Source organism: Corvus kubaryi, unplaced genomic scaffold (genome assembly GCF_017639235.1).
Source record: "Corvus kubaryi isolate FWS band 111438036 unplaced genomic scaffold, C.kubaryi_AGA036_p1.0 66, whole genome shotgun sequence".
NCBI lineage: Eukaryota > Metazoa > Chordata > Aves > Passeriformes > Corvidae > Corvus > Corvus kubaryi.
Genome location: NW_024582054.1, coordinates 32981098 through 33008372, shown reverse-complemented (window position 1 = coordinate 33008372; position 27275 = coordinate 32981098). Strand labels below are relative to the sequence as shown.

Sequence of the window (27275 nt, the reverse complement as noted above, 5' to 3'; positions counted from 1 at the left end):
TCAGCAGCATCCAAGGGGTCCTTCTCAGCTCTGGAATTCTTGACTGTAAAATCCCATCCTTGAGAGTGGGTGTCCTCAGCTGCATGCTATGCTGCTGTCACTTTTGGGGGCATATATGATGTATAACATAAGGACCCTTATGGGAAAGTCACCAAACTTGCCATTATCAATATACTAAAGGAAAGGTTTCATTGCCCAGAGAAGCTGTGGCTGCTCCATCTCTGGAAGTGTCCAAGGATGGGACTTGGAGCAACCTGGGATAGTGGAAGGTGTCCCTGCCTGTGGAAGGAAGTGGAACAAAATGAGCTTTAAGGTCCCTTCCAGCCCAAACCACTCTGTGATTTCAGGTGATGCTAGGAGATTAGATATCCCCTGGGATCTCTGATTATTAGAATTACTCTTGCTTATTTCCCTTTTGAGCTTTAACCTCGCTTTATCTGCTGAAAGGAGTGTGTGTGGTAGCTGATGTCCAGATAAACCCTGTGACCTATGTGTGCCTTGCAACTGGATTGAGGAAGGAGCAGGCAGAAGGATGGCTCTAGCTCAAGAATGAACCACTAGCTATGTTTTCACAACTGATACAACTTAAACTTTAGAATTTCTCCTTGCAACTGCCTGGAAACAGATTTCTCTAATGGGAAGTTCTCTCCTACTGCAGGAAGTTCTCCAAGGGTGGATTTTGCAACCTTGGTGGCTCTTTTCCTTTCTCATGTGGTTCCTCTCGAGGTGTGGGCTGGTGCCTGCTCTGGGCCACCTTCTCTGATTCCACACAGGCATATTTTGCAACTATAACTTCTTCCCTCTCTGTTTTTCCAGGGTTTCTGGTATGCACTTAAAGCCATATCTCAAGTTACAGAAGAAAGAGCGATCCCCAGAAATAAGCCAGGATTCCCTGCGAGGCCACCAGGGACCAGCACAAGGAGAAAAATACGCCAACTGCACCAAACTGAGCGTTTTCCCAAAACCCTCCCTCGTGACTCCATCTCAAAAGCTTCTGGGGATTATTTATCCAAATACTATGTGCAATATGAACGGGAAAGGCCCAGCGGATGGTCCAAGTGCCAGGGAGAAGAAGAACGCCCTGTCTGCGACAATCCACCAGGGAGAAGAAGGGGAAGGGCCGCTGGATGTCTGGGCTGTGGTGAAACCTGGCAACACCAAGGAGAAAATCGCCTTCTTCTCAGCCCAGCAGTGCAGCAGCAACGCCCGCACGGGCTCCATGAAAATCAAGAGCACATGGGACATCGACGGGAGAACGGCCAAACGCAGGAAAAAATCGGTGGATCTTAAAAAAGCCAAAATTCAGCTGGAAAGAATGAGGGAGGCAAACGCCAGGTGCTCCCAGCCGGAGCCTTTCGCCTGCGGCATCGAGCACTGCTCGGTGCACTTCGGCAGTGACAGCGCGGAGGGCGCGTTCCCAGGCCGCTCGCTGTCGGTCATCGAGATGGTGGCGTTCCTGGAGCAGCGGGCGAGCGCCCTGCTCGTGGACTGTGCCAAGACCTGCACGGCCGCCTCTGCCACCAGGCTCAGCGCCCAGCCCAAGGCCGCCCTGCCCGGCTCAGACCCCTTCTCCTTGGCCGCAGCGTGCGAGGCGCACGCGGAGCGGGGCCCTGGCGAGCCCCAGGGCGAGCCCGTGCGCGTGCTGGACATGGTGGCCAAGCTGGAGTCCGAGTGCCTGAGGCGGCAGAGCGAGCGGGAGGCCGGGAGCCTCTCCCGGAACAACAGCTTCCGCAGGAATGTCGGCAGGGTGCTCCTGGCCAGTGGCACCCAGCCTGAGGGAGAGGTGGAGAAGGGGGTCCCGGCTCAGGGGGACGGGCTGGGGGAGGCAGGGGTGGCAGAGGCTGGATACGGAGGCCGCTGTGGCCCTCTGGGTGACACCGAGCTGTGGGATGGCGCTGCCTCTGCCCAGCAGCTGTTTCCTTCGGGGCTGGATACCCGGGTGGGGAATGTGAATTCGGGACTTGCCCAGGCGGTGTTGGCAATGACAGCTGGCAGGAATGACACTGAAGCACAGATTGAGCCTCCCAGGGCTCTGCTGTCCCCATGTCCAGCTGCTGCCAGGCTGCCACCGGATCCCTTGCAGAGCAAGAACACGACTGTTGATTGTACGTCGAAAGAGTCTGTAATTTTCCCAAAGCATCCTGCTAGGAAGGAGCCCTTATGCATCAGTATATCAGTCACCAAGACAGAGAAAGGGTGCAGGAAGGAGAAGCACTCCAGCTCCAGTTCTGGTGAGGATTCACTCCCAGGGAGGCTGTTTTTCCTCCAGGGTGAGCAGCCTGCTGCTCACGAGCAACAGCCACAGCAGGAGAATACCCAGGAGAAGCCAGGGAAAGTAGCCCAAAATGAGGATGAGGATGCTCTGGCATCTGGTAGATCATGTGTCAGAAGCAGTGTCCCTACAGAGCCATTGGCCCCTTCTGTCCCTCCCACAGAAGGGGCTTTGCAAGTACTTGATGCTTCCTGCCTAAAGCGGCAGGTTTCGCATGACTTTCTGGAGACCAGGTTTAAAATCCAGCAGCTTTTGGAGCCTCAGCAGTACATGGCCTTCTTGCCTCACCACATCATCGTGAAAATCTTTGGATTGCTTCCCACCAGGAGCCTGGTTGCCCTAAAATGCACTTGCTACTACTTCAAATTCATCATCGAGTACTACAACATCAGGCCGGCGGACTCGCGCTGGGTCCGTGACCCCCGCTATCGGGAAGACCCTTGCAAGCAGTGCAAGAAGAAATACGTGAAGGGGGACGTGTCCCTGTGCCGGTGGCATCCCAAGCCCTACTGCCAGGCTCTGCCCTACGGGCCTGGCTACTGGATGTGCTGCCACCGCTCCCAGAAGGGCATCCCGGGCTGCAAGTTGGGTCTCCATGACAATCACTGGGTCCCTGCCTGCCACAGCTTTAACCGCGCCATCCATAAGAAAACCCGAGGAGCGGGAGCAGAGGTGGAAGAGGAATATTAGTGCACACTTTCCTGTGAGATTGTATGGGGGAGGAGGAGGAGGAGAAGAAGATTCTCATGCCTTGTGCTGTTTACAGTGTATATAGTTGTCGTGATGATTTTTTTTTTCTCACAGGGCTATGAAACTGCACATACTCAAACACAAGAGCCTTTACCTTTTAGATTAAAAGAGAGCTTTTAGTCCATCTCTGTAAATAACACTATAAAAACTAATTATGTACATACAGAGTCTACAGCTGGCTGAACAAGGTAACCTTACAATGCAGCTATCCCAGTGTTGCGGCTATAGGTGTGTGTGTTTTTAAGTGTCTTGTTTCAAAATCTGTATATCCTGTATAATATATGAATGTTTCTGAGAAGAAACTCTAAATAGGTAAAGGTCAACGTGTTTAAAGAAGCTGCAGACAACTTAACTGGACAACCTGAAACTTAGACTTATAGAGCAGATCCATTATAGTAGTGTGGCAGTGGATTAAAAAAAAAAAAAAAGAGAGGAATATTATTGTATAGTCAGAATATAAAAAAAAGTTCTTGTCTACCTTACCCGTGTTGTCTGGTTGGGGTTCTTTTTTTACATAAATAAAATGTGCATTCTAGATCTGCCTTACCAGACTTTCTCTTGTAAGACTTTTGCCCCAAAATAAAAATGCAGAAACTTGGTGCTGTGCTGTAGTTCAGACGTGCAGTGTGCTTTCTCTAGCAAACCTGTCCTCCTACTAACAAAGAAACAAAAAACCCCCAAATCTCTAGTACTTGGAGAACTCCCTGCTCTAACTGTCACAGATTCCAGCTTTTCCTTTCCTTCCTGCCAGCCCTGCATGCAGCAGAGGCTCCTTTCATCGGGAATTCTGGTGCTAGGTGTGTAAAGCTTGCAAAAACGGGCACTTTCTGGTCATCCTGCTTCTTGGCTCTTGTGTGGGCACCTGACCTGTTCCCTGGATGGTCGAGGACGGAGTGTGGGTCCAGCAGGACGAGCGTGGAGGTGCCTTGGCTCTGTGATGTGCTGGAAGCTTTCCTATCTGCTCTGTATGGAATTTTTCCCTTGCAAGAAGAATCCTTGCAGTGCTTTGCCCTGCTCTGCTGCAGCCCCTGGCCTCTCGTCCCAGTGCTGTGAGTCACTGCCTCCCAGGGGCCCTGCGGAGTTTGTGTCGGATGAACGGCGATTCCTCGCACTCGGAATGGGAGCGGAGCATGGAGAATTTCCCTGGATCCATTCCTGTCCTGCCGTGCTGTGAGCCAGACCTCAGCCTCCCGTTACACCCCTCTGAGGGTGGATGGTTTGGAAGTCTGGGAATGGACCCTGGCCAGTCCAGCAGCCGCGTCCAGCTCAGTCAGGGGAGCAGCAGCCGTGTTCCAGGGAGCCAAAGGGAGCGTGGCAGCCGTGCCCTTGCCCTGGCCGTGTCCCTTCTCTCCCCCCACTTGGTGCTGTTGCTGTTTCTCTGCCCCTTCTCAGGGCACGGATGGACTCCTGGCTCTCACCATTCAGGCTGGAGCAGCCAAAATCTCTGACCTGGTGCAAGAAGAGCCGGTGCCACCTTCCCATAGGGCTCATCTTGGGCCTTCCTCTGCCCTGCCAACCCCAGGGAGCAGCTGGAAAGGGCAGGGATGGGGTGGCCCTGCACCTGGCTCATCCTGTTCTCTATCCTTTGGTGCTGGAGCAGAAAGGTGTGGAAAACTGCTGGCTGTGGGGGCCAGGCTGAGCTGCCCACCTCCACCTGCCCTGGGATCACAGGGAGTGGCTCGCCTGGTGTCGGAGTGTGAGGAGGACAAAAGAGGGTTTGGAGGCGGATGCTTTTGTTCTTTAACACTGAGAGAAGGAAAATCGAGCCCTGGCAGCCTGAAATGTGGGCTTGGTGAGCTCAGGCTTTGCAGGGAGGTTTAAAGGATGTGCTGGTTTTATTTTTTGCCTTCACCTGCTCCTGCCACCCCCCGGGTGTCAGCAACCCCTCCTGGAGCTGCTCAGCCTCCCTGCACTGCAGACATGATGACAACCAGGAGGAATGAAATTAGGAATCTAAAAGAAGGGTGTGGCCGCCTTGTAATCGGCTGGGAAGAGGGAGAGGGAAATCAGGATCTCTCCTTAATCCCCGACTTCATCCTCTAACGGGGCACAGGCTTCACCCAAACTTCCATCTGCTCCCTCGGCTGCACCCGGACCAGCAGCAAAACAACTTCCAGGCTATTGTTTTGCCAAAGCCTTCGGCATCAAAGGCCTTCAGCTTCATTTTGGTTAGGGGCAAGGGGAAAGAAGCTGCTTTCCTGCCCCCCCACCCAAGACTCTGGAAAACTTGAGGCTTGACAGCAGCGAGGAAAGTCCCTGCGAGGCTGGAGTGGAGCAGCAGAGGAAAATATTTTGTAATTAGATAAGGGGCCAGTGAGGTCATTCTGTTTGGAACAGGGTGTGAGATTTTGGTCACCTTTGTTGAACAAGGGGGGAAACGAGGATAAAATAATATCATGAGGCTATTTTGTTCTTGGAGCAGGGAAATCCAGAGGACAACTTGCTATCTACCCTACCCCATCCGTGCCCTCCCCCCAGGCTGGCTGGGGAGCGTGGGCTGGTTTATACATCATTTATTACGTTGTCTGCTGGAACTGTCCCTCCTGCACAGCACTGCTGTTAAAAATTGTTTCACAGAGCAAGCTTTTGCGTCCAGAAGTGGGTTGGTTCCGAGTGTTGCCATGCTGAGCTGCCTGCAGGCTTTTTTTTCCTGTAACGTTGTAAAATGCAGATTTCTGTTTCCTTAAGGGATGGTTCAGGGAGAAGCCAAGGTCTGATGAATGCTGGGTTTTTTTTCCTAAGAAGCAATTAAAAAAAAAAAAATCCAGTGTTGGATTTACAAAGTTCAGTGTTTAGAACTGAGGACGAAGGACTGCACCATGTGCTTGGCTTCCCTGCCTGGGAGCATTTGGAGTGTCTGGACTGAATTTCCAGATAGGCCTGCAAAGAAGTTGTAATAACATTTCCATTGTCCATAAGCTTCCAGTTTTCATCAAGCTCTGGGGCTCTCCTGGCATGGACAGCACTGAGAAAGCTGCCTGTGGCTGAGGCTTGCGGTTGGGCTCTTGCTCCATCCTGGCTGTTTCTGCAGCAGCTTTTCCCTTTGCTGAGTCCTGTTCCCTGTGGAAAAATCCTGGGATGCTGCAGCAGAGCTCAGTTCCTTGTGTTGGACCCAGTCCTCTCCTGCAGCATCTGCCCCCTGCCAGCCCCTGGAACTCTCGGTAAGGCCACAGAGCTGCTCCAAGGGCTGGAGCCCCTCTGCTCTGGAGCCAGGCTGGGAGAGCTGGGAATGTTCACCTGGAGAAAAGAAGGCTCCAGGGAGAGCTCAGAGCCCCTTCCAGGGCCTAAAGAGAGCTGGAAAGGGACTGTGGACAATGGATGGAGGGACAGGACAAGGAGGAATGGCTTCCCACTGCCAGAGGGCAGGGATAGATGGGATATTGGGAAGGAATTCTGCATAATGAGGGTGGGGAGGCCCTGGCACAGGTTGCCCAGAGAAGCTGTGGCTGCCTCATCTCTGGAAGTGTCCAAGGCCAGGTTGGACAGGGCTTGGAGCAGCCTGGGATAGTGGAAGGTGTCCCTGCCCATGGCAGGGGTGGAACAAGGTGATCTTTAGGGTCCCTTCCAACCCAAACCATTCTGGGATTTCACACCTGCACAAAACTGCACTGACAGATCCAACCTGTGTCTCGACTCCCACTTCTTGCACGGTGGAAATGGTGCTGAAGCCTCACTCGGGGCTGTTTCTCCTTCCCTCCTGCCTTTGGCTGGTCCAGGCAGTCCTGGTGCAGGGACAGGACTCGGGGCATTACCAGGCTGCTCTCCTGCCACAAACCAGAGTGGGCAGAGGGCAAAAGCTCCTGCTGCTGGCCCTGCTTAAGCAGAAGTGGTGCGAGCATTCTGTCTGCACGAGCTGAGCTCGGCCCCAGACTTTGCTTTGCCCGTGGCCATGACCTAACTGTGCTGTGACCGAGGCCATGAACTGCCCCAGCTCTGTGTGCAGGAGCCCCAGGTGGCTGCTGCTCCCACTCCTGAGTGTCCAGCAGCCAGGAATCACAGGGCCATCAGCCCTCCTCATCAGATATGTCACCAAAAATCGAGTGGGGGGGGTTGTTTCTCCTCAATCATCCAGCAGCCTGTGAACCGTGGGCTGCCAGGCCACCAGGGCCCGTGGGCAGAGCCTGCTGGGCCCTTTCCCATCCCTGTTGCTCTGACATTGCTTCACTTCAATAACTCCAAACTTCAAGAGATACCTTCTTGCATCCTGAAATGACCTTGTAACGAGGAGCCCTTTGCATGCAGAAGGAATCCACCACCTGCAGAAACATCACCCAGTACAGGCGCAGCCCGGAGCCAGGCTCACCTGAGAGGTTTATCCGTTTACATGTACATAGAGGGATGTGTGTGTGTGTGTGTGTGTTGTGCAGGACTCCACCCCCTGCTCCCATGGAGATGCAGTTATTTTATGTAAGAGTATTTTTTTTAGAATGGGTATTGCTTATTCCACCGCTGTACAACTGATTGCACTGTAACAGGTCTGGTCCCTGTGATGCTTTGAAGGCTGGAAATTCTCATGTACTTTGCCCAGCACGGTGAAAAACAAACCACACAGAAGTAACAGTCATAAATATACAACTTTAAAAAAATTACTGTTAAAGATTTATTGCAATAATACAATAAAATTTAGAAGAAAAAAAAAAAAAAACAAAAAACCAAACCATTTGTGTTTAGTTACATCTTAAGTCCGGAAGTTGCGAGAGAGGGACCGCGAGTTTCCGCAGGTGACAAAGCCACCCCTGGGTGTCCTACCCGAGACCCTGCACAGGCACCTGATTTTCGGCACAGGGCTGGCCCCCAAAATCAGGCTCTTCCTTGGCAGCCCAAATTGGCCACCCCAGGTCACTGGTCATGACCAGAAGTCCCAGCCTGAACTGAAATTCCCGTGTTCATGCTACGCAAAATGTTTTGTAAACTCTCAGCTGGCTGCCTTCAAATATCTATAATTACATATATTCCTGCCCTCCCTCCCCCACCCCCCCCCCAAACAACCTGGAAAACGAATCCTGGTGATTGCACTCAAGGTTTGGACACACACAATTCTTCCTCAGCTACACATGTGCAAAACACTTTTAAAAAAGCCACCACAACCTTGTGTTCTGTTACAAAAAAAAACCATTCCATGAAAAGCCCCACCCTGATGCATCTGAACACCCTCACGGTGCCCTTGTGCACTGAGTATGACAGGGTTGCAAATAAATTATTGTGGAAAACATGGATAGGAAGTATATGGCTTCTAGAAAAGTTATTGTGTTGGGTTTTCTTTCCCTAAGTTCAGTGACAGTGCATGAAGCTGAGTCATGGCCTGACCTTCTGGGGCTCAAAGCACAAAGGCAGCAATGAAAAAGGGACTGAAATGCCTATTAAAAAACAACAACAAAAAGGTATTTAGATGGTGGGGTCCAGTGCAAAATACACGGGGAAGCAGAAGGGGCTGGGCTGTGAGCCCAGTTTCCAATACTGGCGTGTGCTGGTTGCTCAGAGCTGTGAGTGATAAAGTGCCGTGAGCCAACAGAGCCCAAACCCTGGGGCTCGGCCTGGCAGCGGGGCTGGGGGCACTGGCCCCCATCAGGCTGCAGCAGTCCAGGGGCCTGGGCTGTTCTCCTAAAACAAACCCAACTCTTAGAGCAGAGGAGCGGCAGCAGTGAGGGTGGTGGTGTCTGACTCCGCGGAGTTAAGGGTCTTTGGTTTAAAAAAAAAAAAGATAAAAAGAAAAATTAAAAGAAACTACTGACAACAGATGCCCAAGCTCAGGGCTAAAGAGAAGCAGCTGCCATGGAGGGGTGGGTGACACAACGCTCAGCGGGGCCCCTGGCATGGGGCACAGGGGTGGCACTGCCACACCTGGCTTCCCACCCCTCCTGGGTGGGGACAGAGGCAGCGCTGGCTGGGCTGGAGAGGAACAGAGCTAACCACAAAACACCCCGTGAGGGGGCTGGGAAAGCCAGCCCTGGAGCTGGGATCAGGCAGGGATGTGGCCTCTGTGTCACTCCCCACAGCCTTGCTGTGTCCCCACAAGCTGCGGGGCAGTGGCAGAAATTCTCCCTCGAGGAGGAGGGCAGGAGGCTCTGACGTGGGCTGACCCTGTGGGGGAAACTGTCCCAGCTCTAAATGTAAACGTTGGAAGCTCTGCTGAGCAAACCACCCGGGAGGGCCCTGTCCTGCAAGGCAGAGGGAGAGGAGGAGCCCTTGCTCACCGAGTCACCTGTCAGCACCCACCCTCCTGGGGTTCCAGGAGGAGCCTGAGCCAGTTGCACCAGGGGAACCAAACCAATTTCTTGGCAGTGAGTAAACAACAAACCCCACCATGAACATAAAATAAAATAGGGTTAAAAACACATGTAGTGTGGAGAGCGTGTGACTTCACCAAACTGGCTTGAAAGGAGGTGTTTCTAATGCTAAAAAGTGGCAATGTGGTGTGGTAACTGATGGGCATTATTGCAACAGTGCAATTCTGTATCAGCATCGAATGTGGGTCTAGCAAGAGAACGTCCAGTGTTTCTTTGGTGTATGGTAGTAAGAGTACAGAGCCTGTGTGCCTCAGACAGCACAACACAAAACTTCTACACCTACCAGTGGAAACAGCATGAAACAAGCCAGTTTTCTATGGCAAAACTGGGTAAAGATCCACAACCAAATCTAAAACAACAGCAATTTGCTTTGTGAATTCCCTGTCCATGCTAATTGTTTGTATTAAAAATATGGCAACAGAGATTAGAAAACATGTTAAAAATGCATAATTTTCATGTCCTGAATGAAAAAAATTTAGAAATACGCATTTTTGCATTATGCAAGACAGATTTAAAACGCACACACACACACACACAAAGGAAAACCCTGTAAGGAGTTAAGAAATTGGGAACTGCATTTGCACCACTGTCCAGACCGCGCCCTGAGCAGCCTTCCCTGTGCTCACATCCCGATCCAAACACTCCAAAATCTGTTTCTTCTTCAGAAAGTAGAGCTGGAGGTTGCTGGGTCCTTTTACAATCCTCGATGCAGACAGAACCAAGACACAAAGTGCCCTCACAGAATCCGTCCGGAGCACGGAGCTAATTTACAAAACGGGGCCGTCACAGTCATCTTGGGTAAATAAAAAGGTTTTCTCCGGTTTACAAAACGGAAGTCTGACCTTTCCTTTGTTCCAGGCACTACTTAACTGAATAGGTAAAGGTTGACTACAGCACAGTCGGGGAGAGGTCCCTGGCACGGCTCCTGTGTGCCCGCTAGCGGTGCCCGGTGTAGGCCTTGAGCCACGAGGTGACCGAGGCGGCGGCGGACGAGATCATCCCGCCCGCGCTGCTGCTGGCGATGGGCTGGGACACCTGGGTGCTCTGGCTCTGCAGCATCTCCACCTGCTGCGAGGGGATGTCACAGAACCTGGGGCTGGGCAGGTTCTCCCAGTCCGTGCCCAGGTCCGTCTCCTCGTCGCTCACGTGCTCGTCGCCGCTCTCGTCCGTCTCGCCCGCCGCGCTGGGGTCCACAAATTCCATGGAGTCTTCCAGGTCAGCGCTGATTTCGAAGGGGCCGGACCTGGGGGTGAGGACACAACGCTGACCCATCAGTCCCTCTGTCCTCTCTGCTGGGGTGAGCCCTGGGTGCCCCACAGCACCCTGTGGGGCATCTGCCATGGGCACAGCAGAGATCAAATGCCCCTGTCTCTCTCAGCTGGGCAGAGAAACTGCAGAGGGAACTTTGTGTCACCACGGTCATAACACGAACACTTGGCCAAGGGAGGGACAGGGTTCCAGCCCACGGAGCAGGAACGGTGGGAGAGCAGTTCCGCTCTGGCAGGGGTAGGGAAACACACACACAACAGAGAAAGCTACTGGTGATAACTCAGGGCTCCAGTGGTGGGAATCTCAGCTTGATGTGGAACAGCTTTAATTTCCAACACCAGCCCTGGCCAGGCTGAGACGGCTCAGCTCTGTTGGGGTGTAGCTACGATTCACAGGTCTGGCACAGCTCACCAGTGGAGACTTCCCACTCTGCCCTGAGCAACACCTCAACCTCTTTCTCACTCTGAGGTTAGCCAGACACTGAAACAGGCTGAGAGGCTGCGTGGTCTCCCCTGGAGACAATGCAAACCCCACCACACAGAATCACAGAATGGGTCACGTTGGAAGTCACCACAGTGGCTCATCTGGTCCCACTTCCCTGCTCCAGCAGGGTCATCACAGAGCACATGGCACAGGATTGTGTCCACACGGCTCTGGAATATCCCCAGTGGTTGAGACTCCACATCCCTCTCTGCTCAATCTGTTCCAGTGCTCGGTCACTGCACAGGGCAGTTCTTCCTCACGTTCAGGTGGGACTCGTGGGCATCAGCTCCTGCTCGTTCCTCTGGTGCCATTGGTGGGCCCCACGGAGCAGAGCCTGGTCCATCTCTGAGCCTTCCCTGCAGACACTGAAAGACAGGGCTGAGGGCCTGGACAGCCCCTGCTCCCTCAGCCTTTCCTGGGCAGGGAGATGCTCCAGTCCTGAGCACTGGCTCTGCTCTGAGCAGGGCCATGGGCTGCATCTGCCCAAACCCACCTGGGCTGTGACTCCGAGTTCCCTGCTGCCACTGCCTGGTGGGAGAAGCGATTGCATCCTGCCCATCCCACTGCTCTGGGCTGCCTGTATTCCATGGAAAAAGGTGGATTCCCCACAGCAAGCAGCATCCCTGACTGAGTTCACTCCAAGCCACAGAACTGCCCAGTGAACGTGAGCAAGAATTTAATGGAATCATGGGATCATTTGGGTTAGAAAAGACACCCAAGATCACCGTGTCCAACCACTAAACACAGTAACCATTTAGCACAAGCAAGAGTTTTCTCCAGCCTTAGTGGGAGAAGGAGCCTAAAGCAGTGATTTATAATGGAAAATATTAATGCAGATAATTAAAGTTTGGTAAAATTATAAGCATATGAAAACAGCAGCATATAAAGGAGATTGTCAGGCAACTACAAGCTTAGGTATCTAAAGGAAAATAAAGAGAGCTGGTTGCTGCAAACTTTGCAGCCAGCTGAGAAATTAAAGGCAAACACTCCTCTTTCATAATCTGGAAAAGAATGGGAGCGCTGCCTCCTGGCAAAGCCTTTTGCTTAACAAGGCAACACAAGAAGGGAGTCATCAGGGCTGAGGCCAGAAGGGACCATGAGATCATCCCAAGTGACCTCCTCTCTAACAAAGGCCACTGCGTCCCACCCGTTCTCCCTGTCCTGAGCCCAGCAACTCCTGCCTGATGACAGCATCCATTCCAGAAACTCATCCAGCCCTGAGAGGATGACAGAAGGAAACAGAATCCCCACCTTCATTCCTGTGGGTAATTAATGTCTCTGTAAAGTGCATGTGCCTCATTTCAAGCAGCTCAGACTCTGCTCCCAGTGGTGTCTGTAAAGCCATTCCAGCAGTCTGTGGGTATTTTATCCAACTCTCCTGTAACCCTTTCTTTTACTATCTGGACCCAGCTGACGGATCTGGAGCTCTGTGACACCTGCACAGGTGCCCACTGTGACCCCTGGACCTTTTAGAGCAGCTGCTTTCCTTTGAGGACACAGCTCTCCATCCTCTGGGTATTTCCAGCACTGTCCTTGTTTTTAGGCAAGCAGCAGCAAGCACAGATTTTTGTCCAAAATCCTTTCCAAAGATGTGGTTGCCCATGTCTCTGGGCTGAATCAGTAGGGATATATCCAGAGAACACAAGGTGAGTGGGAACAGACAGTTCCTCTGAGTGGCACTGCAGGTTTTTGAATGAAACCAGATCCGTACACGAGAACAAAGCAGAAGAGTAGATTTCGGAACATTGCTGTGCTTAAGGGGCGAATAAAGCACCAGGCACATCAAACAAATGTTTGCAGACAGTTTGGGCACAAGTGACTTGTGTCTGGATTATCCCAATGGGGAAATCAGTATTGTTTGCTTTCTTATATTTAACTTGTGAAAAAAGAAACAAATTATTAAACCTGGTGTGTGCAGGCCAGAGCTGACGTTCTTTTCATCGTGTTCTAAGCTAAGAGAAGAGTTGTCTTTAATCTTAATTTACATATAAATGAAAATTATTTGAAGGGTCAACTTTGGTCTAGGCAGCTCAGTGACTGGAAGTATTTTGAGAAAGGTTTGCCTAGGATTCTTCTCAGGGTTTGTATTACTGGATGCTCTCGGGTATTTGCATGCTGGCAAGGCGTGGGCAGGGTCACACTTGGAGCATGGCAAGGCTACCTGGCATTTGTGCTGCTGTTCCTTGGAGGGAAGGAGTTCCTGCTCCTGGGTGTAGGGGAAATAAGTCCATCATCAGCTGCAAAGCCTCCAGCTGAGCCTGCCATAGGCAGAAGCACAGCAAACACACGTCTGTGAAATTTGATTTCCTACTCAGAAGCCCCCTTTTTCTGTCCTGTTTTGCCTCCTCCTGGAACTACCCCGATTTCTGTGCTGAGGACTGATCTATAGGCACAGCAGAAGAGAATTTCCCTCATAAGTAACAAGGCAAAGGCATAAATTCAAAAGGAATTCAGCCACAGGAGAGTTCATATTTTGCTTTTCTTACCTGCCCAAGTTCTCAGTGTCTGGGCTGACCAGGTACATGAGGTTCCTGAGGGTATGCAGGGGGTGCAACAGATCTAAATTTACATGCTGACATGTGGAAAGGAAAAAAAAAAAACCATCATCAGGTCCTGAAGGAAACCAGCAGGCACAGCTGATATTTTAAAAGCTATTTAAAGATATCAAATATGCACCCCCCTACCTGAGAGAAGCAGAGGTGAAGGATATTAGCATTCAGCTTCTTCACTGCCCGTGTGAACCTGTGTCTGCTGAGATTCTCTCCACAGAATTCACTGTTAAAACACCACACACACAAATACACAGGAAGCAAAATGCTGTGAAAATCCACTTACTGGAGGCATCAGCATTCCATGCCCTGGCTTCCTAAAACATCCTGGAATAAAAATCCTCGCAGTGAGCACTTGTTTGAAGTCCACAGCCAGTTTTAGAGTGCTCAGGAGACTAACTTTTCACCTAGCAGGACTGTGAGCCTTTTTTGGGCTCTCCTTGCCCTGGCCTCCCCAGTTTCCACAGGACAGGTGGTGTGAACTGTAGGGAACTCAAGAGATCCACCAGTGCCAAACTGTTTCAGATCTCCTTTAAAATCCTGCATCATTTCCTGTTCCCAACCTTTTCCTTCTCTGAGCCCTGAACACCCAAATAAAATCAGAGAATCACAGAATGGTTTGGGTTGGAAGGGACCTTCAAGATCCTCTGGCTCCAAGCCCACAGCCATGAAGTGGGAAAAAGCTGAAAGCCTACACAAGTTTTGTGCCCTCACTTTGACAGCCACTATTTTAAAACACCTAAAAGAATCTCAGCAGCACATTTGAGTCCCCTGGGAGTCTGACCAGGTCTGCAGCTCCTTCTGTACAGATCCCAGCTGCTCCACACAGACACCAAAATTCTAACAGCGCCTTTCATCCAAAATGGGGTTCATGCAATGCACTCCTAGGTGTGTTCCCATGGGGGTTTTATCCCATTGGGAATTACACTGCTGCCATGCCATATTATAGGACCTTGTCCTACAGCACAGGAGGCAGCAGAGCTGCTCTAGAGCTGCTGGATCAGGCTGGGATTTAGTGAAGCACAAAATTGGGGTCGAATAAAACCAAAAGTGCCATTCATACACTGCCATATTTAAGCTCTCTTTTGAGGATGCTGAATATATCAACTAGAAAAGTGTTGTTTTCAACTGTGATGGTTGGGCTTCCTCTCAGGAAGTAAAAAAGAAGGGAGGGACTGTTAACTGTGGTCTAAAATCCTGCCAGCCCTCCCCTCAAAGAGCACAAAAATCCACGAGCCACCCATGTTACCAAAAAAGCTGTTGCAATTCATGACTTTGTTCCCCAAACGAAGCTGATTTAAGGTCACTGATTCTCCTGCTGTGTTTTTACTTGCCTGTTGCAGAGCTTCTTGGGAAGATTTACATCAAGTATGAGAGACAAAGTGTTAACGAGCTGAGTTGCATAGCACAATGCAGCACTGATGGTATGAGCAGGGTTATTATGTTCCATATCTGAAAGAAATAAAAACAACATGAAATCCTTGTTTTAAATGAAACCTCGGTGAGTGTGTTAATATGTTCCCAGAGTCTGCTCTGGAATATGTCATTTCTAACTATGGAGCACAGCCTAACAATCATTTCCAGTGAAATCTGTCAGAAGTTGGAAGAAAATAGTAATTCTTGGAATTCCTGTTAAGATGATGACATGTGAACTGTGTCAAAACTGTGAATAATTAACTTTCTCTATTTCATTGTGCTGTGTATCCCAGAGAGCATTTAATGCAAAATAAGATTTCAGCAGACTCATCATAAAATCACAGACTGGTTTGGGTTTGAAGGGACCCTAAAGACCACCTAGTTCCAACTGGGCAGGGAATCTTCTCCTATAATCCCTATACTGGCATTTATTTCTGGCTCAGAGTGAGAACAAATGGACCAGCCTCCTGCTCCTCAGTGGCACCCAAAGCTTCTGGAGTGTCCCAGCTGCCTAAGATCAGGCCTTTGCCCCTTACCAGGCCCCTGTGTAGTCTTCTTCTCCTCCACCCAGTTGTAGTAAGCTGAGTAGTCCCCATTGTTGGGGAGGATGATCCAGGGCCCCGTGATGCTGATGCTGGTGTCCCCGTTGTGGTCATCACACACCCACCTCCCCGACAGGTACGTGGTTCTCCGTGCCTCTGCCAGCTTGCTCACAGTGCTGGAGGTCATGGCATTGTCACTCTCTGAGGACACATCTGCAGGGTCCCTGCAGGACCCCAGAAGGGTTTGAAAAGAAGTGGTTAAAAATAGAATCGAAGACGCACCTGGCAGGCACTGAGCCAGATTTCACTCAGGGCAAAATGGTTGTTGGATTGCTCCTGCAAAATCCTCAGTCCCAAAACTACTTTCATTTTCTCTGGCATTTTTAATTACCTATTATGGTAAAATCCTAGAATGGTTTGGTTTGGAAGGGACCCTAAAGACCATCTCATTCCAACTTTCCTGCCATGGGCAGGGACACCTTCCACTATCCCAGGCTGCTCCAAGCCCCGTCCAGCCTGGCCTTGAACACTTCCAGGGATGGGGCATCCATATTTTAAGGAAGTTTAACACTGGACACACAGCTCAGATGTCTCAGTGGGGAGATGCAAGCACCTCCAGGTTCAGATTCTTCTATCCTGGACCTTTGTCTTTGGGTGAGAACACAGCTCCCCCTCCTCCTCCCCACAGATCCTAAGGGAGCCAGAGCACATACCTTAGATTGACACAACTCTCTTCTGCGTGTCTAAACCCAAGCAAAATGATCCCAAAAGGACGAGCCTGCCATACCTCATGCTTGTCTTCACCTCTTCAATGGGGAAGATGACCGAGGTCAGCTCCAGGATGTGCGACCGACGGAGGTTTGCCAAGTGCTCATACTGGGATTTCAGGTCGTAGGTTTTTTTCTCCACCAGGTCTCCCAGCTTCCTGTTGTGCCTCTGGATCTTCTCCTTCTTCTCCTGATGCCTCTGAGCCCTGCGATAATGCTTCTGGTTCTCCTCTTTAATCCTCAGCAGCCCCTCCGTGTCTGTGAGAACGGCAGCAGATGTTATCCCTTGCAAAAGGAGCTTGGAGGTGCTTGGAAGAAAAGCTTGAGAAAAGCTTTATTAATATTTATAGAAAACTAGATCTATGGCAGCTTAAAACAGAAAACCCTGCTAAACTATTAACATCTTCCAGCTGCTCAGTGGTACAACTTTTTAATCTCCTGTGAAGATCTTCAAAGAGACTGCAATTGGGATTATTCTTTCCCTATCTTTTACCCGGCTATTTTTGGATTTGGAGCACAAAAACCAAGATTTCCCACTTTAATTAAACTCCTGAGGTAATCATCCTGACAGAAATAGCCTGACTGTACATGTTTGCATCGTGCTGGCCAAAAAAGCCCTGCCCTGCTTGCAGCCAAAATCAAGTGCAGATAGCATCTTCAGTCACCATTTCTGGCACCTCTGCTGCTGTTAGTGTGGGTTATTTGGGCTTCACTCATGGATGTGCTCTTACAGCACTTGGATCCCAGCAGTGCAGGCTCCTTGTTTCCACAGGGAACACTGGCTATCTCCCTTTCCACTCACAAAATGGGAAATGTGCTCATTGCTGAAGTGCTGAACTGCCTGGATTCACGCCACGTGTCAGGAACGCTGAGGCTTGGAAAAATACCCTGCAAGAGCATCTTGAAGCATCCAAGGTTGGGCCTGATGATCTTAAGGTCTTTTGCAACCTTGATGATCCTATGGGTCTGCTGATTCTGCTATAAAATAACTGGCTGTGGTAATGCTCCACAAACATGGTGCTAGAGAGAGTCAGCCACCTCTGTCTTTTAAAAGCTCAGGGAAAGATTTCCTGTGCTCTTCCCAAATACATGTTTAAAACTCTCCATGTGCCCTATTTGAAGCGTGCCTGCCCCTGCAGACACAGACGCTGCTCTCTCTGAACATCAGGAACCATTCCAGTCATCTGATCTGCTGCAATCCATGGTGTGTCTGGTAGGAAGGGAGATCTGGTATGTGGGAGATGCAAAGTCCCAAATTAAAGGAGGTGAGAAGAGCTCCTCCATGCAGGTAAGAACTAATAATCCTCAGGTTTATATAATATAAATAAGTGGCCCCTGTTATAATTTAAATAAATAACCCTTGGTAGAGGAGCAGTAGAAAAATCCACTTTTCTCTGAGCAATACCAAGAATCCCTATGTGTCAGCTGCAAATCCCTTTTCCTTTAAGCAGTCCTGTAACATCAACACAAAATCAATTAACACTTGCATTCATATTCCCAAACTCTCCCTTTGCATAAAGAACAACAGACAAAGGAGGAGGAAAATGTCCATCTGTTCAATTTTCACATTCATGTTCGACTTGAAAGGCTACTTTTTCAGAGTGAACTCCCTTCCCTGCAGGTCCAACAGCAATTATTTGGGAGCAGGGGAGACACTGAACTCACGTTTCCTCTTCAGCAGTCCCAGTGCACAAACAGCTGTCCTGCTCTCTGCACAGCACCTCTGCTTTACGACCCAGTTTACGAGGTGATTAAAAATCTGTTCCCAGGGGTATTTCAGGACACCACTGTGTCCCACCTGCACTGCCTGACAAATGCAAGCCCAGGCACACTGATCTCTGCCCAGAGAGCTCTGCCAGGTATTTGCAAGCCTGTCTCCTTGAACTGTTCTGCACAGAAAGAAGGCAAACACACAGATTTTAAAACATTATTTTAAGCACCAATTATTGAGGTCTCCAGGAGAGTCAGCTCCAAAAGCAGGAACCCAGTGTTCTAGAAATCGTTCTTATTTCAGGAAATTAAACTGTGCCACATCCAAGAGAAAATAAACAACTTTTTCCACACTTTTTTATGTGGCCCAAGAGTGACCAAGTTGGTTTCCTGATCTATTTGGCTACTCACAGCTAAAATTCATTTCTGGTCTCTCTCCAAAAGCAACTGAGCTAACAATAGGTCACAGTTGGGCAATGGTTAGCTCAGTTTTTAAGTCACATCTAACCAAATTCACTGTGAATCAAGAGAAGTTGCAAGAGTTGCAGACAATAAATTCCACAGAAGAATAGGAAAATGGAGAACTTCACTCCCTGGTTGGTCCTAACACTCTGCCACCTTCAGAGCATTTTGAGAAAAGGTGACTAATTCCTCAAAATCACATTGATTTCCTCTTCTCCTTTCTTCACAGGCTAAAGACAAAAAGTCATACTCTCCATAATAATAATCTTCTATCTACTGAAAAGCTTGTTTTTCTTCAACTTCCTCTTCTCTAAACCAAACATGAATTTTCTTAGCCATTCTTTCTGTTTCATTCCCAACACTCAGACTTTCTTCACGTGATTTGTATCTTTCTTAAATTGTTTAAATTGGACACCAGACTTCCACTGAAGCAATAGCAATACCTGGCACAGCAGGATAACTGCTTCCATCTTAAATACAGCACTTACTTTAGTTAACCCAGAAAGAGGCCTGAGCCTTTCTGGAGCACCACGAGATTGATAACTTTTATTTAATTTGCAATTCCCCAGATCCTTTCCTGCCAAATCTCACCACCATCCCCCATTCTGGGTTTGTTTCTCTTTACAACAGCGTGTGCCTTGACTTCGTCCTTTTCAGATGATGTTGTCTATTTATCTGCATGATTTTGAATTTGGTCCTGGTCTCCACAGAAGGCATTTCACCATCCAGCCTGGCTTTCTCCATTCCACCCTCTATTCTACTGAGCTATTATGGGAAATACTGAAGAGAACTGGGCCAGGAACTGGCTCCTGCTGAGCTCCACCTGTCTCACCTCCTCAGCTGGACCAGTGTCACCGCTCTTTGAACGCAGCTTTCCTAACCTTTTGTGATGACCTTGCAGGGGTTACACCCAGAGCAAATGTCTAGGTTTGCTCACAAGACAGTTTCAGGCAGTGCCCAAATCCAACTTATGTGCAGCTTCTGCTTCATCCTCCACTGCACCACTTGTTCCCCAGGCATGGGGTTGATTTGACATGAATATCATAACCACGACATAAATAACAAAACATGAATTTGACATGAGTATCACAACCAAGTGATGCCTATATTTAACCACCTTATCTTCCAGTTACCAGCAAAGTTGCCCCATGTCTGTAACAGGATGCCTGTGTCATCAGTGTGAGGTTCTTCCTTCCTGCACCCTTTGAAAGCAGGTACTGCTTTCAGCTTCCTAAGACATCCTCACTCCCTCGTGTGTTCCTGAGTGCTCCACAGACTACTTCAGCTTGTTCCTTGGGTTCCATAAAGCAAAGTAATATGCAGCTGTTTGTTTCCTTTCCTTAGCCTGCAGTCCTCTCATGATGGAAAATTTAACCAGGCTAAGCAGCTGATCACATTTTCTTTGCAGGAAGATGAAGCAAAGGCAGCACTGAATGCTTCAGACTTCTCTGCACTGTTATTTGCTCTCTTTCCTGTTAACTAACACACTTGTCTACTCCTTCACCTTTTCTTTATCATACATTTCCTATTGTTACTATCCATCCTCCTTATTAATTGAAAATCATTTTGCATCTCAGCCTTTTTTTGATTTTTCACCCCAAGCCCATGCTAATCCTTTATGACTATTCTCAGATTATGCCTCTGCTTCTACTCTCTGTATGACTCCTCTTGAATTTCAAGCCATAAAAATATCCCAGATTCAATCAATATGCTTCTGAATATGCTTCCTCTACTTCCCTTGCACATAGGTTGTAAGCACAGCTGCACATTCTCTTCTGAAAAATGACCTGGCACATTTAGTGTAAAACAACCTAATGAGTTTCAAAAACTGAGGTTTCTGAATGAAGCAACTCTCCAGCCCACACCATATTTCAGTGACTCTTGCTCAAGTAGGATTTTAGGGTTTTCAGACAGGTGTGGGTTAAAATTCAGCAGTTTCATGAAATCTGTGACAGCTGCAGAGCTGTTTGCTCCTCTTTAGCAAGAGGAAGTTATCAGAAACACTACACTGAATAAAGCAATCTCTAGGGACACAGCCAGAGTCACAGGCTGCTAAGCATTTGCTCTTAAAGCTGTTGCAAAACCATCTCCATCCAGCTGAATAATGTCTGCTGTTTGCTAATTAAAACCCAAGCATAAAAAGGCCAAAATCCACTCACCGATTTGCCTTCAACTTGATTTAGGAAGCGATGGTTTGGAAATTCACCATTTTTTAAAAAACTAATGCTCAAATTCACCTCAATTGATTTTTCACTCTAAGGCACAGGGCGTTTTTCCACATCACAAAAGCAGAGGCATTACTCACGTCTTGTCATTTCATCATTTTCTTTGCAAATGGTCTGTTTCAGCTGCTCAATCCTCATCTTGCAAGACATTATTTTCCACCTCTGAAAAAGAACATTCAGCAACTCTAGGGCACAAATGACTTCAAACACGCTGAACTAATGACTAACAACAAGCCAGCAGCTTTAGTGCAAAAGTAGCAGGATGCTCTTAAATGGATCAAGCAACTAAACATTTCATACAGCGTTTTGTGCACAGAAGAATGCCACAAACAAAACGAGTGCTTAGTATAAAGTCAATCGGTAAAATAAGTTATTGAACAAATATCTAGTGAGAAATGAAAAATTCAGCCAGCTTGGAACACTCTGCTTGCAGAGCCCATTTCAGTTTTGCTTACAACAGGCTCTTTGGGAAAGCAACACAATGCCCTCAAGGTAAACTGTAACTTTACACTATGAGATCTAGGAATTTAGAGAGTTTAAAAACCATGGGACACTTGGAGCAACTCACCAGCTGATCAGTTATTTCTTTCCCTTCCATGGCCTTCAAAACACTAGAGGAAAAAACATGATTGAAAGTTTTATGACTATCTGGACTCTGTCTGTCTCCAGCAACAGTGTGTTAAAGAGACTGTTTCCTTTTATGAGATCTCTTGGCTTTTATATCAATTTAATAAATACAACTTACTGTTTTTGGAATTCTCTCTGTTTGGTTTTAAGATGCATCAGCCTTTCTTTCTTGTCTGAAAACCTGGAAGAGATTAAATTCTTTTATTGATATTTTACACAATTACAGCACTGTAAGTTGTCTGAAAAAGATAATAAAATTGAAGCTTGGGGATTCTCCAAACCTCAGCTATCTGTCTTCATCTTGGGAAGTAATGGCTAAATGTGTAAAACTCTTGCAGAATTCTAGAGCATGTGTCTCACTGGAATTGCAACAGAACCTCTAAGCTGGAGAAACATCAGAGAGTTGAATTATCAAACTTGTAAGCAAATTATTGCTACTTCTAGATTTATAGCTTAGCAAGAGCAGTATTTTGTGTCTTACAAAAAACATAGAGTACTTTAAAAACCTTCAGTCACTGGAGAAATTAATAGTACTATCTTATATAGTCCATGACCCAAAAGTCTTGCTTCAGCTCTGCTTCACTGGATTCTGGGGTATGGGAACTGCAGAGAACTGACCACAAAGGAATTTTTTTAGGATTCATCATCCTGTGTTTTCACCCTTTGAGTATGCAGAAGCCCCATTCTGCCCCCCTTACTGTTCCACAATTTATTCTCTTTTCCTCTGCAACATGTAGAATTGACAATTTCATCCTAACAGAGCTGTGATATTTCCAGATGCCCCATCCCTGGAAGCGTTCAAGGCCAGGCAGAACGGGGCACAAAGGTGTCCCTGCCCATGGCAGGTGGTTGGAACTAGATGGTCCTTAAGGTCCCTTCCAACCCAAACCATGTGATTTTATGATTTTACCTTTATTTCAGGGACATCTAAGCTTTATTTAGAAAAAATAGTACACTGAGCCTTGACAGGACGACATCTTGCACTTCCCTCTGTTACTCTGCAGATTTGATTTCAGGTAAAACTTCAAAATGCTTCACTTTTTTCCTTTGAGTGCTGAAATCTGAAAGCTTGGTGACTACCTCTGGATTCAGAGAGTGTGTAACCACCCTTCCAGATGACATTAGCATTAGAACAACAAAACCACTGGCTGCTGCTTCTGTAGTCAAGCAGAAATATCTGTTTTCCTTCCAAAGCAAACCAAAACCAAATGCAGTTGCTTGGCATAAAAGCCAGAGGCCACACGTGAACTGGAGGAATGTGGTGCAACTGGAGCCCAGCTGCTCAGCCCAGCGCGTCGTCCCCTCTTCCTGTGTGTCCTCACCCCAGGAGTCATCATGGAAATGACAAAGGCACTGCATGAGCCTCCTGTTTACCACAGAGCAGTGCACACCTACTGCACCCCGACCTTTGGCTGCCACCAAAAATCCCTTGGCCCAGAAACATAGAGCTCAGCAGTCACACAGTGAGAGCGCTGGGGTAATTTGGCAATTCTTGGTTTCAGAGCTGGATTAATGGGCACAGACTCTGACTGCACAGAATCACCCAATTCCCATCCATCGCATCAGCAAAAAGTTAAATGATTTGTCAAAGAATATAGGAATAAATTAAGTCCTGGCTGTGGAGGGAAGACAGAAATATTTGTGAAAGCCTGTAGAAATTACAGCTCACCACGCGCTTCAGCAGCGATGTCAAACAGCTCCTACCAACTTCTCCAGCAGGTTTCTCCTAAGCAAACATTTCCATTTCTTTATATAGCTCTGATTTCAATTGCGTTGCATCCTGCAACTCATTCTTCCTTATATATCTTTTGTTTCTTTGCCAAATTGAAAGGCTAAACTTGGGATGAATTATTATAGGAACTCCCATAAAATGTAAACTGAGAGGAGAGAACATCTCGAATTACCCATGAAATGTTTCTCTTTCCTCAAGTCTTATCACATTAAGGTGAGATTTTCTGTGGTTACCTGGCTGATTTCCACATGTTCATGATTAGAGAGAAGGAACCAGAGAGAGGGGCTTCCTAATCTACAGGAGTTGATTAATGCTGAAGGAGTTGAGGGCACTACACTCACTATAACTCCCTTGCTGCAAAAAGTCACTGCTACTAATCATAACCCACAGCCTGGAGAAATTAGACAGGCTCAGACATCACAATTATATTGTCTTTGGCTTTTGCCATCTGCAGACACACAAAGCAAAGCAATTCAGTAGTCTGGGAAACACACTCTGAGAATTTATGCACATGACAGGCTGCAGGACACTCCCAGGAGGAAGAAGAACCTCTGAGCTGAGACCAACATCAAGATGCCAGCTTGGCTTTTGAATATAGAACACATTACTCATGAAAAGAAGAATGTCAGTGACTGTTTTACTGGAGGACTTCTGGACTACTCATCCTTAATCGTAGCTCTCCTTCAGTAAGTAATCTTAACAGCTCCTCAGTCTCTCCCCCTCACAGATATGGGGGGTGATTTTTGCCAGACAGATGAAAACCCTCCAATTTTACTGTAGCTCTTCTAAAACTTAGCACACAAAATAGTCCCAAGAAATCTGGAATAATTAGAACGTGAAATTGTTTGTCTTCATATAAGGAAAATTCACAAGAAAATTCTAAAAATGAGCCACTGTTGGATACAAGGTGTAATGCTTGGTTTCTTTACATTTAACTAGGAAGATAATGATCCTTCCCCCCCCCCCTCTGTAACACTTCAAAAAGACAAATGGGAGGCCCAAGTGCCCCCAAACACTTCCACATTCTGAATTTCTCATGCCAAGCCACCCAGCAAAGCCCTTGTCGTGACACTCCTCCAGCACTGGCTGATCTAAAATTAACCCAGGTACTACTAGAAGGCATAAAATCAACAGATAAATAACCATGGTTGTAAACACCAGCTGAAATGCAGCCAGTGAACTGCACCTGCCCCTGCATGGCTTTGGATTCAGTGGTGCCTGGTCACCATTTAAAACATCTCCCCCTCTCCCAGGGATCACATCACAAGAAATTCAGAGACACCCACAAAGAGCAAACAAAGAAAACAGACCTCTTCCCCAGTCTTACTTTAGTCATTCCAAGTATTAATTAGAAAACACAAAGAAAATATTTTAGGAACAGCTTAAAAATAATCCCATTAACCTCAAAACCCAAGCTTTTTGTCCCTACACAGAGTGCTCCTGCTGCCATCAAGGATATTCAGGTTGTTCATATTGTGTTATTCATATAGGTGTGCTGTTCCTTTGATTCACTAAAACAAATTTGCCACTTTTAATGAATTGCACTACTGCAATTCATTAATGGGAAAGTTCTGCCCAGCAGGAGAAACAAAGCCTGGGGAAATGGTGTGTGTAGGGAGGCTCCAGGTTGGTAAAACAGCAGTGATCCCCACAGATGGAACCGTGATGTCCAGGCAGAGGGGGGAAAAAAGAAAAAAAATTAGAAAGAGATTTAATTCTTGCAGTTAAAAAATACAGTGTAAATAAACAGGAGCTTTTCCAGCCACAGACAAATGGGGCACTGAAAGCATCTCAGGAGGACGCAGTGATAACTGTCAGACAGAAAAGCTGATCCTGTCTCATGTGAGACGATAAAGAGGGTTTTCTCTTACACTGGTGCTTCTGGTACTTTGGCTAAAGCTGCTTCTTTATGACTTCATTTTTCTGATGGGCAGAGACTTCTTAAGCCTTGGTTAATACAGAACAACTCTAACAAAGGCTACAATTGAATTTCTAGAATTAAGCCTGACATTTAGCCAAAACTTAGGCTACAAAAGACAAGAAAAATACCAAACTTGGTTTATGTTCTAAGCTCCATATCCAATCTTTTCACAGAATCTGCAGAAAACCCCAAGCAGTCTCACACAACTACACGTTTTCCACCTATTTTAGAAAGACTACATTTAATTTGTGGTTCTACAACACAGTTTTGTATTTAAAAAAAAAGAGAAAGCCCATCCAGTGGCAGACTAAGGTCTCAGTTCTGCAAGCTGACTCACACTGGCTGACAGCCTTTCCCCACTCCTATGGATGTTGATGGGTGAAAGGCACCCCTGTCCCCTTGTTCCTGGGGACAAAAGGAGTCTTTGGAGTGAGGACACCACCCCCCCGCACGCTGCTTGCCACCTTACCAAAATAGCTCCAGGAATCAGTCCCAACAGCTGCTAACGGGACCAAGAACACGGTGCCAGCCAAGAATCAGAGCTATTCCAGACATGGCACTGGAAGACTTTTTAAGAATCTGGGATGGACATGCTGTGAACGACAGCGATGGAGGAGCCATCTGAGTCATATCATGAGAAAATTTGTTTATGGGCATAGCACTCATGCAGCCTCCCTCATGGAGAGCCAGGAGCAGGACGGCACATGATTAACTCAAGGGGAGTATTTTTTATAATCCTAAAGGAAGAGGTGTACACACAACAAAATGTTTCATTTCTTTCCTACACACCCTCCTAATTTTGCTTAAGGATTTAGAAAACTACTGTTTCAAAGCATGTTGCCGAAAATAGGTAACCCACTTGAAATAACTCACTGCACGGGTCTCTCTTTGTGCCCTGAACTGTCTGGAGCTTCTGTGGCCGCATCGACACGGACACATCTACTGAGAGCTGTACCTGACTGAGTGAAAGTCAGGGTGATTTCTTAATCATTATTAAAACTATTACTATTTCAAGGCTCGTACCTCATCCTGCTGTGTCCGCCCCCAGCCCCAGGGTGGGCCCGGCAGCTCCCGGAGCGTTCCCCCGCCCAAACCCTGAGCCCGCCGAGCCCCGTTCACCTCCCCCGACCCCCAGGACAGCGGGGAAGGGGCACAACCCCCATGCCCCTGCCCTGAGGCACAGCCCTAAGGCCCCCGAGGCGAGGCGACCCGCGGCAGAGCAGAGAGAGGCCGTCCCGTTCCCCTCAGCGCCGCCGGTACCTCTCGGAGTCGCGCCCATCGAAGAAGACGAAGTCGCCGCTCTGGACGCACTTGGCGCAGGTGAGGCGGCGGCGCGTAGTGTTGCAGAGAGGACACCGCTCCACCGCCACGTAGAGACCCTCAGCGTCCTCCTCGGCGCCCCGCAGAGCCCCGGGCCCGGCCACGGCCCCGCTGCCCCCACCCGGCCCCACGGGCTGCGGCCGGCGGCCGCTGGGAGCCGCCATGTTGGGCGCCGCGGTCACGTGGAACGCTGTTGGCGGGCAGGGCATTGTGGGAAGGGGCGCTGAGGCGGCGGGCGGGAGCGGGGGAGGGTGGGGGACGGCCCGTGCTCCGCCGGGAAAATCCTTATTTTAATATAAACCGCGTCCTTTTCCTTCTGTAGAAGGACGGGGATCACACCCCTGTCCTGCTCCCAGAGCAACGTGGGTCTTGCATTCCGGCTCCTGGGCCTTCAGAGGTTGCCATGCTGCGACGATCCGTCAGTAACACTGCTGTGGGTGCTACGGCGACCGGTCAAAGCACGGCCCTGTATTTACAACAGCATCCAAATCGCTTTGCCCAAGTAGCAAATACCGATGCACATCCTTAAAACCGACGTGGGGGTAGGTTCCGTCAACCCGGCCTCCGTGGTGGAGCCACGGTGAGGAGTTAAATAATAGGATGGAGGAGAGTTGAAGAGAAAGGACCTTAAAAGATCATCCAGCTCCAACCTCCTGACCTGAAAAGGGACACCTCCCACGATCCCAGGTTGCTCCAAGCCCCATCGAGCCTGGCCTTGGACACTTCAGGGATCCAGGGGCAGCCACAGCTTCTCTGGGCACCCTGTGCCAGGGCCTCCCCACCCCTTTTCTGAGTAAGGAATTTTTTCCTGATAACTAATATTGCCTAATACGAACCTACTCTGGATTTGAAGCCATTCCCTCTTTCTGTCTGGAGGGGGAAAGACCAGCCAATTAGAGGAGATTGAGTCCACAGAAGCCAGAATAACTTAAAGCAATATCCC

The 27275-nt window shown here is 48.5% G+C and overlaps 2 protein-coding genes and 1 long non-coding RNA gene across 12 annotated transcripts in view; 2 read left to right on the top strand and 1 right to left on the bottom strand.

Annotated features, from left to right (window-relative positions):
- FBXO34 (F-box protein 34) overlaps positions 1–3633 on the top strand; it is a 39527-nt gene extending 35894 nt beyond the window's left edge. For all 10 annotated transcript variants that reach the window (XM_042048050.1, XM_042048058.1, XM_042048056.1 and 7 more), the window contains one exon: positions 817–3633. In XM_042048050.1, coding sequence (XP_041903984.1) covers positions 817–2962 — 2146 coding nt within the window. In that variant the 3' untranslated portion in view covers positions 2963–3633. The remainder of the gene's footprint in view (positions 1–816) is intronic.
- Positions 3634–7190: 3557 nt separating this feature from the next.
- On the bottom strand, positions 7191–26496 carry ATG14 (autophagy related 14). The gene is made up of 10 exons (XM_042048059.1): positions 26273–26496; positions 21478–21540; positions 21301–21343; positions 20813–20894; positions 16356–16593; positions 15563–15792; positions 14945–15062; positions 13746–13836; positions 13548–13633; positions 7191–10552 (listed from the first exon to the last, which is right to left on the bottom strand). The coding sequence occupies exons 1-10, from the start codon at positions 26494–26496 to the stop codon at positions 10246–10248; spliced, it is 1482 nt and encodes a 493-aa protein (XP_041903993.1). The 3' UTR covers positions 7191–10245.
- LOC121674077 lies at positions 16028–27080 on the top strand. The gene is made up of 3 exons (XR_006019441.1): positions 16028–16077; positions 18418–18426; positions 27041–27080. It is a non-coding gene; the product is annotated as an uncharacterized LOC121674077 (long non-coding RNA).
- Positions 27081–27275: the final 195 nt, after the last annotated feature.

What these genes read in the sequence shown, in the direction of transcription:
- ATG14 (XM_042048059.1), bottom strand. Translation starts at nt 26,496, where the DNA reads ATGGCGGCTCCCAGCGGCCGCCGGCCGCAGCCCGTGGGGCCGGGTGGG. An exon ending in AAGAAATAACTGATCAGCTG is followed by an intron (nt 20,895 to 21,300) that starts GTGAGTTGCTCC and finishes GTTCTTTTTCAG; the next exon opens with AGGTGGAAAATAATGTCTTG. An exon ending in CCCAAGAAGCTCTGCAACAG is followed by an intron (nt 13,837 to 14,944) that starts GCAAGTAAAAAC and finishes GTGTTTTAACAG; the next exon opens with TGAATTCTGTGGAGAGAATC.